Raw genomic sequence first — 14,058 nt, 5'->3', positions numbered from 1 at the left:
ATCAGGGCGAAGGACACCATGAATGGGCTTCATACACTGTACCCATGAGGGGAATCGTACTAACGACTTCAGCTTGCCGCTTTAACCACTAGGCCACCTCATTGCCCCCAAAATCAAGCCATGTTCATAAATAATTACTGTGTTTGGGGAAACTATTAACACGACGTTATATATCGTTTACAGCAACAACCTCTCCTCAGAAATATGCTCTCAAGGTCATGCATTGTTTTTTATGCGCCACAGGCAAACGGACCCGTACGTCTTGCACGCATTTAACTTCAAACAGAATGGCCAACATTCTGTTTAGGAAAACAAGAGAGCAATTAGGACTGCACCAAACAACATAAGTAATCAATAAGTAATCAAGGGCAGTAGGAAGGGGGGTGAAGAAATGGAAGGTGGGCGAACGTAAAATGGATGGTGCAGACATGAACAGTGAGAAAACGTCAGATGGATGGTCAAGACATGAAAGGTGGGGGAACGTAAAGTGGATTGTGAAGACATGACAGGCTGGTGAACGTGCGATGCAGGATGAAGACATGATAGGTTGGGGAACGTAAGATTGAGGGTGAAGATATGATGGTGGGGCAACGTAAGATGGAGACTGAAGATATGAAAGACTGGGGAACGTAAGATGGATGGTGAAAAGATGAAAGGTAGGGGAACGTATGGGCGAGGGTGAAGACATGTAACGTTGGGAACGTCAGGCGGAGGATGATGTAATGCAGTTTTGGGGGAAGTCGTATTCTGCCTACTTTTCCTTTCTCTCCCAGGGTCTATAGTATTTATTCTTTTGATCGTATCATACTAAATTAGGAAAATATTGCCTATATAAAGCCCCCAAACAATTTTTTTCCTGTGTTCTCACCCCTTCCCACGCCTCTTCCCCCCAAAATGGTGGAACGTTACGTGATAATAACTATTTTCAGGAAATCATTTTGATGCAACGCATTCAGTCTATGACCAAGTTACAAACAGACATTATGAAGCATTCGTTATTTCCTGATATTGATCATCAAACAGCCCCAAACACGGGCATGTCTTGTTCACAGTCCAAGCGCTGATACAACGTCTTTTAAAAAGGGCTTGATATATGAATTTATTCAAGCTGTTTTCATACTTATGCCATAATGTTTAAAACTAATCAGTAATGTATTCAGTAAAATACAAACATGATTAGTGCGTATCGCAAAGGAGTAGGTGCGGAAGTCATGGAACATCGTCGTCTTGTATTGCGAAATAGGCCATCGGATCCTCGCAGGCAGGCACATACAGACGCAGATACACAGCCAGATGACATTGGCACACCTTATAAGCATCTCGACCACTCGCACTTGTCACAAACAGTTGCAATTTTCGTACTTCTTGACTGGTCTCGCCACACGACACTGTGTCTCATCATCACTAATGAATTCAGACGCCGGTTTCTGTAGTTAAGCTATTTTCTATTTACGTTGTTGAGTGTATTCACTTGGGCGTGTCAGGGAATACCGCTTACCCCGATACCTTTCACAATTGTTTGATGTCATTTACTGGAATTCTAAAGATACCACGTCACTACTTGATCGTATCAATGGTCCATAACAACGGAATGAACATTCACTGAATGTCGTCTAGATAGGTAGACAGGTTTATGTAGAAGTCGATGTATAGGCTCTAAGTATGATATCAGGAATGTGTGTGTGTGTGTGTGTGTGTGTGTGAGAGAGAGAGAGAGAGAGAGAGAGAGAGAGAGAGAGAGAGAGCATTTTCGCCAAAGTAGTAATTGTCTAAGACTTTGCTACTGTGCATTTATCGACATATTTCATTTACATATACCGTTTATATATCTGAGACACAAAGTAGCGTTAAGACCAACACGACACGTTCACTACCTAACAACTCTACCAAAGTATGATCTGTCTGCAAACTTTAGACATGGTATATAGGGTCCCTACACACACAGTGCATACAAACACCGCACACCACATAGTTAATGTGGCAATTCATATCAATAAACAAATACCATCTGTCTCAGACTGAATAACTCTTCCAACAATGAATTCATGATCGCCGCGCAGAGGGCGTATCATGAAATGGTTGAATGGTTCTATTTCACCCGAGGTGTATGCTTTGAATACGAGATGTCCGTCAACTATAGAAATCTAACAATGCTCATAATACAATCAAGGTTTTTCTTTGCACACACCAGAATAGACGACCTGGTGCTGACTATCAACGACAAGTCTACGAATAACCATTGCCTACCTAACAGGAGAATACACGAAGAACGATCGGGATTTTAGCTCTTGGATTATAAGAGGTGTATTTATTGTACAATGTAAACTCATTGTGTCTCGAAGATGGAATACATACTACGACAAGTGTTCATCACGTTGATTCTCCTGCCATTCATTCAAATCTCCTCGTCTCAAGGTAACGCAATTTATACTACCCATCAAAAGTTTAGACAACTTGTGTAAATGGAGCCACTTATTTCAGTCAACCACTGTAAACAATTTTGCAAAACGTTGCATTCTGTTCAAAGGTACCATCTACACGTGATCTGATGTATTGTAAAACAAATTCGTAGCGTTGAAACGATCATTGTCGTGAGTTCAGTGAATGAAAGGAAACTACATACTACCAATCTACAATATACCCAAACCACACACACACACACACACATACACACACACACACACACACATATACATACATACATACATACATACATACATACATACACACACATACACACATACATACACACACACATACATACATACATACATACATACATACATACATACATACATACATACATACATACACATACACACACCTACATACATACATATACATGCATACATACATACATACATACATACATACATACATACATACATACATACATACATACATACATACATACATACATACATACATACATACATACAAGATATATATATATCCTATCTGAAAATATTTAGCTTCAAATAATACATAAAATCCGATAGGGTATTCTTAATCCCCATCCTTCTTTGTAACTCTACACTTGCCCAATCATACAGATCTGGCGTCATTTTAATGCCAGCTTTCTGTTATGTGGATAAGCATGGCACAGTTTGCTGAAGACTCCTGTTTTCAAACTTTTAATGGTTTCAACCTGATTCTTTCTTTCAACTTGCCAAACCTATGTACCAACAGAGGTTGTGCAGGCACATTATCATTGATAGCATCAGATAACTTTGGCTGCGAACATGACATGTCAGATTGAGTGTTAAAAGAAAGGTTTCATTACAGTAAGCGCAAAAACGGCCTCGGTAATTTGAGTTAAAATATAAAAGAAAACGTGAAACACACAAGTTACGACCATTGTGTTATTGGTCTCAAATGCGTAGAGACAGAAAAGCAGGCACTACCAATTTTTAAGTAGACCTAGTCATGGAAGCGAATAAGGGAAGATATGAAAAGACGATTGTTACTTTATTTATTTCTAGAATTTACCCCACAGTACAACACATACCATATGAAGAAACCTGCAAAAAGGTAAAGGAACACACATATTTTCATGTGCTACCTTATTCGTTTCCATGAGAATATATATATGTGTACTAGGATTTTGGTTTTGTTTTCTATTCATGTATCATTCCTTAATGTATTTCATCTATACTTTTTGAAAGATACGGTAAGTATATTTTCTGAGTTTTGAAAAATCATCAAAGAGAAGTCTTGAAAAATGAGGACACACTCCTGTTCACTTTGATGCCTGCCTACACGTTTTACGTAAGGCAGTGGTGGTCTGATTGGTTGAAATATACGATGACTGCTCGCAGTGACGAAATGACTAAGCAATTTGTTCCTTGAGAAGCATTTTATAAGTTGTAAAGTTGAAGGAAAACCAAGCACACCGACCTTGTCAATTATACATACTCTCATATGCTCCCATTTTCAAATCGTTGCATCACCTGCTTCACAACAGCGTTAGTGCCTACGCCGAAACGTCGCATTCTTGCAATATAGAAGTTGGCCATTTATAGAAGTCGGTTTCCCTTGACCAAGCAATACTAGTCATACTTTCTCATAATCGACAAACATTTATTTGCATTAACAATATTATCACAAGGTTGGTTAAATTTACATTTCAGGAGCACTACAAGCTCGCTCTAAGTCATGATTGAATTTATCTTAAAGACCATCCAAGACCATTGTGTGAATTAACAACAATAACAGGAACATCTGATAAATGACATTGTTGTTATTTTGCTGATTGTACAAAATGCGGGCCTATTCAAAAGAGTCTTCATAGAGATACCAATAACACGGCCTGCCTTTCTGTTTACGTCACGATCCCCAAAGATGTGACTGAGTGAGTTAAGTTTTACGCCACTTTTAGCAATATTCCAGCAATATCACGGCGGGGGACACCAGAAAATGGGCCTCACACATTGTACCCATGTGGGGAATCGAACCCGGGCCCCAAAGATGTGATTATTTGTGCATGTTAATGAAATGGCCTACCCTTTATGTCTCACACATCGGTTACTTAACATACATCATAAGACATTCTGATCCCGTATTTTTGTCCGTAGAGGTGCACTCTAAGATGTCAACGTATTGCAGAGATCGATGCTCATCACTGGATTTTCTGATCCAGATTCGATTATTTGCAAACCGCTCCAGCTGGAATATTGCTGAATGCGGCGTTAAACAACAACCAGACCAACCAGTAAGCGGGTAATGGTCATTGAATTGTATATTTCCTTCTCAAGATGATTAGGAGTTTATCTCTTAGATCTGTCTCACAAGTAATATTTAAAAACCAAATATGATTGGCGTGACTCCGCCGGTTCTGTGAAAGAGATTACTATCTCGGAACTGATGGTTTTACGTACGACTTCTAGTGTGGTTGAGAGTGAAGGGGAAAACACCCTCGCCTATGGGTGTTAATTACATAAGTCCTCCGTGGCCAACAAACGAAATAATCTAATATGCAACCACTCGTGTATAGGTCCATCGACAGTGCAACGTATGACTTGTTGAACCGGTTTGATAGTGTGTTACAAGTTATATTGCTGTGTCCATTCAGCGCACAAACGATAAACCGGTTTCATTGTTACTATTACATATGTCTATTCTAACTGAATGAATAACAACCCACTCACTACACTCAAAGTTATTACATACACATCTTTTCATGCATTGTTTACTTTTAACTTGCAATGATGGTTTCGTAAGTGTTAGCGCCACCCATGTTTTAATGGGTGAAGTTATAAGGGACAAATGTGGGAAGTATAATCTGGGTTGGGAAATATAATCCTGTATATTTATACAGGATATTTATATAGCGCACATATCCACGCACAAGTACATGCTCAAGGCGCTGGTATTTTTCCCTCGATCACTGGATGTCAATCTCAATAGCACATCGTATTTCAATCTCAACTCCCTGGGGAGTATACAACTCTTGCTGTCACTTGGCGCACAGAGTTTATTGAGGCTATTTCATCCTATCGAGGTACCAACTCACAGCTGGGTGGACTGGGACACATAGTCACAGTACTTTGTCCAGCGTGTACAGCGCGTTGCTGTAACCGCAACTAGGTGTTTGCACGTATCCATGTGGCCACCGGCTGGTCCTATACAAACGTACTCGTGGGTTTCTCTAAGTGCACAGGGTTGTGTACTGTACACTTGAGGCTGTGACAACATTGAAAGAGTCTGCACACAAAGATGACCCCATGGTTTTTTGGTAACCCGGTTACAGGTGAGCTCGATCCCGACACCTCAACCTCACTGGATCACTAGCCTGGCGCCTTAGCCAGTTCGCCCACCATCCCCCATATAATTTCTGCAGACTGCTAACTGGCTTTTCCAAAAGAGATGCCGAGAATAGTTTGACAATGAGCTCTTCGGCTGAATAGCATACGGGATATACCCGAAGGTTTTTTACTCTCAAAAGGCCTAAGTACACTGCACATATACATAAAAGTGAATTCTGTAAATGGGAAAGTGATGAGTCATACGAAACAAAAGATGAGTTCGCAGTGTGTCAGGGGATCTGTTGATGCTTGCCACTTTCTTGCAGTGGACAAATGTACATCAAGTGTATCCATGTGTCCTAATTAGTATTCCTTGGTGATGTAAATGCCGTCATTATAGTTTTCTTCTATATTTCTACAGGTGGAGAATACACTGAGTGGGCTCAGTGGACAAACCCTCTGTGTGATGTAACTTGTGGACAATCTGTACTTAAACCAGTCTACAGGAACAGGGGATGTATATTTACTCCGTCCAATTGTACAGGGCCGTTCCTTGAGAGCAAGGAAGTACTCTGTGGTGTTCCAAACTGCCCAGGTATAATATTTACTACAAGGTAAATTGCTGGTACGATAACATTGTTCATAGCGAAGTTGTGAATATATCGTGTATGCGCTATTTTGCGCAAAGAATACCTCGACTTTAAGACCATGTTGATGAACACGGAGAAGATTCTACATTCGATAATGTAAGCTAATTCGCCAAAATGAAAGCTACTTTGAAGACTGCCTGACGCCAGAAAATAAGATCAAAATATACTCAGCCTGCTCAAGATAACATTTAAAACATTTTCCTGTAGAAACGTATCATTAAATAAAGAATTATGTATTTACCTATAACGTTGCAGTTTTAAAATGGTAGTCCTTCGAAATGAAACCTAGAAAGTCCTAGGTTTACCTCCAGACAGTGAATCTATTTTTTCAGTGCGAGACGAAACACAACAACCTGCAACAAAAGGGCAAATATTCTAGCTGTATTATTGCAACGGATCGCAGTAACCTTGAAGCTGAAAAGTTGATTTAGATCCATTGTAACATTCTTCAAATCGATCGATTCTCTTTTCAATCCTGGCTTGTCCCAAGTATGGTCTCATTTTTCGCATATGCATGATTTATGTATCTGCAGAAATATAGAGCAAGACTTTGGTTTCAGAAACGTTACTGATGATATAATTTGTAATGACATTATACAACAAGTCTCGCGCTGTTTCGGTTGATTGATGCTGTCGTATCTGAAATGTGTTGATCAATGATCTTCATTATATTAATCACTGGATTACATGGTCCATTGTCGACTAGTAATGCAGGCATTGGAATTGAATATCAGTGAAAGCGGAGTTACATAGAAGAACGAAAGGAAACACAATATATCAGTATGGTTTCTTGTTCGCACTGTCGTTTATTGTATTTCTAACACTGACAGTTGACGGGGGATACTCACAGTGGTCTCCATGGAGTAGTCAGGCATGTTCAGCTACGTGTCAAGGTACGCAGCAAGTCAGTAGGAGCAGATTCTGCAATAATCCAGCCCCCCAATTTAATGGAAGGCCATGTCAAGGACAGTCAGTAGAGACTGACCAAAGAGCTTGTGGGGACGAGAAATGTCCAGGTACGTAAAGATCCTCAAAGTTTACATCTTACACAAACAAATCCGCGTTGATAGGGTTCGGATTTGTCTTCAGACACTCTGCTTTTTGCAAGAGCCGTTCATACTTGTAACAAGCGACTGACGGGATTACTGCTGAAATTACTTACTTGATGCGTGTCAGCGTATTGAAGTTACTCATTTTACTGCTCGTATTCCCACTCACTCGATTGCTTGCTCCTGACTGTCATAATATACATGTGTAGTTGAAATGTTCCTGAGAACATGAGTATCAAGCAAAAACATTTTAGATGCAAGTAGCTTTGAGCACACCGAATGCTCACTGACATCTGAATCTCTCGTAATGAAACTGGCGGTAAAGCTACATTTTTTCTTACTGCAAATGTGCATGAGAATCTTGATTTGTGATTTGTGTGTTTAGCGACATTACTGGATTATATACTTCAGTGAATGAACTTTGGCGAGGTATACTTTCAGCGGCCTTAACTGTTTGATACACGGACAGTGGGGTCAACAAGTCTGAATGTTGGTTTTAACCTCAGGTCAAGATCTGTTGTCTCCGTGGTCATCCTGGAGCAGTCCACAATGTCCGGTTACATGTGGAGGAACTAATGGCACGGTCACAAGAGCCAGAATATGCGTGACGCCAGACAACCCTACCACCGGCTGCACAGCAAGTCTGACAGAGCGTGAAGTGCGGGAATGTGGTCCAAGTAATTGTCCAGGTAGCGCTTTCTAAAACATTTTACACGTGTGACTGATGACAATTGTGCTTGGGGACAAAGATTGTTGAAGATTGTTGCTTCCTAGTTACCCTCTTCTTGCTCAACGAGGGCGGTAAGGTAGCCTCGTCACGCCGAAGACCCGGGTTCGATTCCCCACATGAGTACAATGTTTGAAGTTCATTTGTGGTGTTCCCTGTCGTAGTCTTGCTGTAACATTGCAACAAGTGGGTATAACTAAAGTCACTCACTCACTCAGCCATTGCTTTATAGACACGATCCCCAAGTTCATAAGGCTTGCCTAATACGACATTTTTAGAGAAGAGACAGACATAATTGAAGAATCATTATATTCAACCATCGAACAAATCTGATGGTCTTCATTCGTTAATATATTCCGTTGTGGAGGAACTTGGGTGCCCCACGTATCGACCGAACAATTTCTCCCTCTCAAGAACTTCAACAGATCTGGGTCAGAATGTTAGATATAACATCACATGCTACGTCTTCTATGAACAGTTCATGGAGGTGTCAGTGCATGGGACAACTGGAGTGTCAACAGTCCCTGTTCTCCCACATGTGGCGCAAACGGAATAAGGACAAGAACAAGAACTAGAACCTGCACCAATCCTGTTCCAGCATATAGTGGAAGGTTCTGCGCCCAGCCTCTAGTTGCCACCGAAACAATAGTCTGCGCTCCTGTGCCTTGTCAAGGTACGTTCACGTAATACCAAATGGTTTATGATAAACATTCAAAAGAATCACAAGTTATGACACATAGCATGTCAGCCTTGCCAGCTTGAAGCAAATACGCTGTCTCTTTTACGGATTTACAAGATTTTTCAAGATGCAAGCATTTTGTGTTTACTATCCAATTCCTTAAGCCTAGAGTACATGTGTATATCAGGTCAAGTATAACAATGTATATACATATATCATCAACATTTCAGTGGGTTTTCTATTTCCTATAAAGTAAATAAAACATTAATATAATAATTTAGTTGTCTCCCGTTGCTTCTGGCATATCACTGGTTTGTGTGCAGTTAGAAAATATACAGTGCCAAAGATTCTGAGAAATAATGCTAATTAAATTGTTTCCATTGCACATACTGCTTGTACAGTAGTTTTAGATTGTGTGTGGCAGCAAGGCAGGTCATGTATTTTTACGAACACCCGCTGTCATCATTCCAGTAATCAACTGACCTAATATTCACGCTTACTCACACCTTGCTCTCTTGCATTATCATTTTGAATTTTTGTTGGTGCTCTTGGACATTTACATTGAATCACGAACTTGATTATCCTGCGTATTAAATTCACAAATGTTCTTTGATTCCGTTGCTATCTGTATCAACTGCATGAAGTAGCAAGTTATTTTCAAAAGTGAAGGACTTCGTTGGGGACTGCAGCCTCAGTAAAAGAAATAAAAAAACTATTTATGGTGGACACGTGCAGGAAATGATCAAATTTGATGCATCAGTGAGAGAAATTTATGTCAATTTTGATTTGGAATTTGCAGATGTTTATGAAGGGTGCTACTGTTGGAGCTCACCTTTTCGCAGGCCCCCTGGTACCACCCCTATTTCATAGTGATTCATAAATTCACGCTCTTTCGTCGTATCGCATGGTGACAATAACTGGATTGTCTGGTTCAGACCCGATTTGTTTACGTACAACATCACACTGTATAACCGACTCAGCTCTTAGCACATATTCCTCATGCATGTGGAAAAGGCTTTGTTAATACCGTTTGACAGTTTGCTGAAGGCCTATTCTACACAGACCTTCCCAGGTCTGCTCTCTATTTTACGTATTAACTTGTTTGAGTGGTAAGTTAAAAGTTTATTTATTGAACAAACTTCATACATACCGACGTCTTCTTTTCGTGCACGTGCGTGCGACGTTTCGATACAGATTCTTGCATTGTTGTCAAGCGGAATCTCTATCGAAACGTTGTGCACACGAAATGATGGCGCGTGTATCCATAAAACTGATACCTATAAAATTTGTTCAATATTGCTGAGGTATTTAACATACTACGTTGAACACAATTTAAGATTCTCACTAACGTCAGAAGTGGGTTTTACATCATATCTTTGCAATCTGTTTGGCAGATGTTGTATCTTCCTGGACCTCGTGGGAAGTTCCGACGTGTCAAGTGCAAGCTACATGTGGTGTGTTGGCCGTGGTGAATATCACCAGGTCTAGAACCTGTACTTCACCTGCTAACGGAGTGTTGTGCTCTGTGTCCCTCACGGAGACAAAATCCTTCAGCTGTGGAGCTGCGCAATGTCCTGGTACTATTGTTTTCCCAACACCAATCTTGCATTGGAAAGTATACACAATATTTGTATATAATGACCAGTTTCTGTTTAGTTTCTATTTTGTTTCTCGTTTGTAAGTAAGCAGGGACAGAAGAAGAAATCATGAGAATCTGTCAGTACACCTGGGATGCAATTACTTATTAATCAAGCCACCCGACCCCGTTAGTTGCCTGTTACCAGAACCGGTAACCATTGCTAAGACGAATTCGAAATAGCTTGAAAAGTTACGGGTATTTCTGACACTTCAACAGGGACATGGTGCCATTGTACATAAAGCATCCCGGTATTTCGGAGCATTACGATGGGATATCTGCGAGGTTAAGAAAGTACCAGAAGTTCTCATTCTTAAAAATGTCCAACTTCGCTACAGATTTGAGAATAGCTGTGACAGCTGAGGTTATAAATATACTTTCGAATGAGTTATATTGTCTGGAAGGTATGAGGCGTATTTGTTTGTCGTTTCAGCGATTCACGGCGGGATATCGATGTGGTCGGTGTGGGGAGAAGGTCCATGTTCGGCTACCTGTGGGTCAGCAGTCAGGAATGTAATCAGAAACAGAACCTGCACAAACCCAGTTCCCCAATATGGTGGTAACGACTGCAGCGAAACACGATCTGAATCTATGACGAGAACCTGCTCTGGGTTGCCGAGCTGTCCGAGTAAGTTTTGCTACATGTAGTAGTGATAAGCCGTTGTAGTAGTGGCTATGTCGTTGTAAAATGCGTGCAATGATCGTTGCTTTTGTAACACTTGTACAACTTAACTCACGGCGGGTCTGAACGCTGCGGACTCTGTCTGAAACATACACCAGAAGGCCAATCCCCCAAACGTTCGTAGCACTACGACCTCCGTAAGTCTATGATAAACCACAGAAATACGACAGGTCGTAAGGTTAAGAATGATTTATGGATCGGCACCCAGACTAACTAAGCTAACAGACAAGAGTAGATTAAACTGTTATGAGGCAGCCTTTCTTTGAAATTTGAAACGAACATTACAATACCAATTCAGCTGACTTACATGCTTTTTAAGTCTCGCATCCGAAGCAAAACAAAATAGTTACATTTAATTTTCACCTCAGACAACCGTCTGTGGTAAAATTGTAATGCCACAGAAGGAATATTATTTTCCTGTTGCCAGCGTAAAGAATCTGTGTGCTCCGCGTTGTAGCGCAGTAGGGAATAAGCATCATTTATAAAATATTCAACGTATTTTATATAATCTGTAAACACATAATCTTTTTTCAGCGATGTCTGCATTAACTGGAGGCATCCTGGTGGGCGTGTTTATACTCCTAGGGATTCTGCTCATACTAATCATAGTTGGATTTCTGTGGTGCATGTGTCGCCGCAAGGATGAGTAAGTGGTGTCTGTCAGTTGCTTATTTCCTGAAAATTTACACATTATTCTACCATAAATATTAAAATATTAGATTCTGATGGGTTGTTCAGGAAGATCTGACGGCATTAATTCTGGACTGACGCTCATCATACTTTTACGACCGATTCACCGCGCATTCAGAAATCTTACTGTGACAAGTTCTTCCGTTTGAGTAAAATGATGGCGATTCATTATAACAACTCCAACAAGTTTAGATCTTGTTTTATCAAGATCGTTATGTCGTTAAAGAGATGTTACCTCCGGCAAAGTCTGTAACCCAACATATACTTATGATGCAGTCGAATGGTGCACTGGACTCAGCTAGTAGTTATTGTGAATACGAGAGAGGTTTGTGCTACATGTTTTCATAATAATTATGTTTATGTTTTGCACAGGGTCCTTTACAAAAAAGAGAACATCCGCCAGAGTGAGTTCCACCAGTACGAAAATGTCAAACCTGGATTTCTGAAATCACCATATTACAATCTAGAGAAATAGATACTTTATTGGCCTCATGTGTAGCTGACCTGATACTCTGCTCTACAGGAACAGGGTTCAAGTACAATGACTGATGTAGAAATCAATCTTGCCAACTGTCTCTCTGATATGTCTCTGTTCTGAGAATCCGATATACGTAATTTATAGCAAACTGTTTCCATTAAGGTATGACAATTAATATTTTATCTCAGACTTGGATAAAATAGACTAATTCCAAATGACTTCGTTTGAAATTGTGTATGTGTTACGGTCAGAGTGTGAAATCAGTCATTTTGTGGAATGACTAAGCATATCAGTATTTATTAGTAGTATCATGGATATTCAAATTATTATTGGTGTCATTATTTATAATCTAAGTTGATAAATATTCTAAAATATTGCATCCAAAGTTATATAGATGTGTTCGATTACATGGATACAGATACTAAGAAATGATACTGATATGAAAATGAACAGTATCAACATCCCCTGTTACCAGGATTCATTTGTTTGAGAATTGTTAAGTCATATGTCTTTTCTTTTCATCAACGAAAACTACACGGATTCCTACGAAACTATGTTTTATATTGTAAATATAACACGGATCAAGAGTTCAGATCAAGAAAACGTAAAATGGATCTTTATTCAGAAGTTTAGTGAAGGTTCCATGTCTATTTTCTGTCTATATTTCCTGTCGTTTGTGCTAATATGTGCGTAAAACAATATTGTTTATGCTAATACATTCTATGACAATGTCTTCAGTTTATTATGTGTGACGAACCCTCTCGGGTTAATAAGAAGACAAGGGCTGCCAGTCGTCAAAGGCAATTCTCCTAACCCCTTCGTTCCACAACATCACAACACAACACAGTTTACTGGAATACGCTTGTGGCTGTTGCGACCGGTTTATTTAACGACCCTCAATACACTTCAAACAACTTGATATACATTATACCCTATCGTATACAAAATGATGTATACTTAACGAAATATGACAGAATGGATGCTGAAACCTGACACGTAAAACCAGAGATAAAAACTCTTGCAGAAAACACTCTGGAACCGTGTTCCCTCTACGAATGTAGGAGCATTATACTGGAGGGTTTACAGTACTCACCAATCTTGTATAGATATGCACTATACAATGCATTACATATGCAGTAGAACACTGGAATACAAAACATCACACTTAATGACACAGGTAGATTATAACAGCTTACCAGTCCAACAACATTCAATAATTACAGATTCTACACACTTGTATGTACAATGTAAACCTTACCAAAACAGATAAATAACAACCTACAGTTTTACATATATGTGTGATATAGAAAAACGCAGTAATAAAACGGCTTACCATTATTCAGATATACATTCCATACAACAACGCGCAATATTCTAATAGCTTGCCAGCCCATTACTTTCACACATACATTTTATACAGAAATGTGCAATATTCTAATGGCTTGCCAGCCCATATCTTCACATATATATTTTATACAGAAATGTGCAATATTCTAAAGGCTTGCCAGCCCACAGCTTTCACTTATACATTTTATACAGAAATGTGCAATATTCTAATGGCTTGCCAGCCCATAGCTTTCACACGTACATTTTATACAGAAATGTGCAATATTCTAATGGCTTGCCAGCCCATAGCTTTCACACGTACATTTTATACAGAAATGTGCAATATTCTAATGGCTTGCCAGCCCATAGCTTTCACACGTACATTTTATACAGAAAT

The 14,058-nt window shown here is 39.7% G+C and overlaps 1 protein-coding gene across 1 annotated transcript; it reads left to right on the top strand.

Annotated features, from left to right (window-relative positions):
* The first annotated feature begins 2,194 nt into the window (after positions 1-2,194).
* Positions 2,195-13,068, top strand: LOC137262014 (coadhesin-like). The gene is made up of 9 exons (XM_067799812.1): positions 2,195-2,415; positions 6,166-6,339; positions 7,225-7,410; positions 7,950-8,132; positions 8,649-8,843; positions 10,244-10,426; positions 10,919-11,113; positions 11,702-11,813; positions 12,230-13,068. The coding sequence occupies exons 1-9, from the start codon at positions 2,343-2,345 to the stop codon at positions 12,330-12,332; spliced, it is 1,404 nt and encodes a 467-aa protein (XP_067655913.1). The 5' UTR covers positions 2,195-2,342; the 3' UTR covers positions 12,333-13,068.
* Positions 13,069-14,058: the final 990 nt, after the last annotated feature.

Source organism: Haliotis asinina, chromosome 14 (assembly GCF_037392515.1).
Source record: "Haliotis asinina isolate JCU_RB_2024 chromosome 14, JCU_Hal_asi_v2, whole genome shotgun sequence".
NCBI lineage: Eukaryota > Metazoa > Mollusca > Gastropoda > Lepetellida > Haliotidae > Haliotis > Haliotis asinina.
This window is presented reverse-complemented; position numbering and strand designations above follow the sequence as displayed.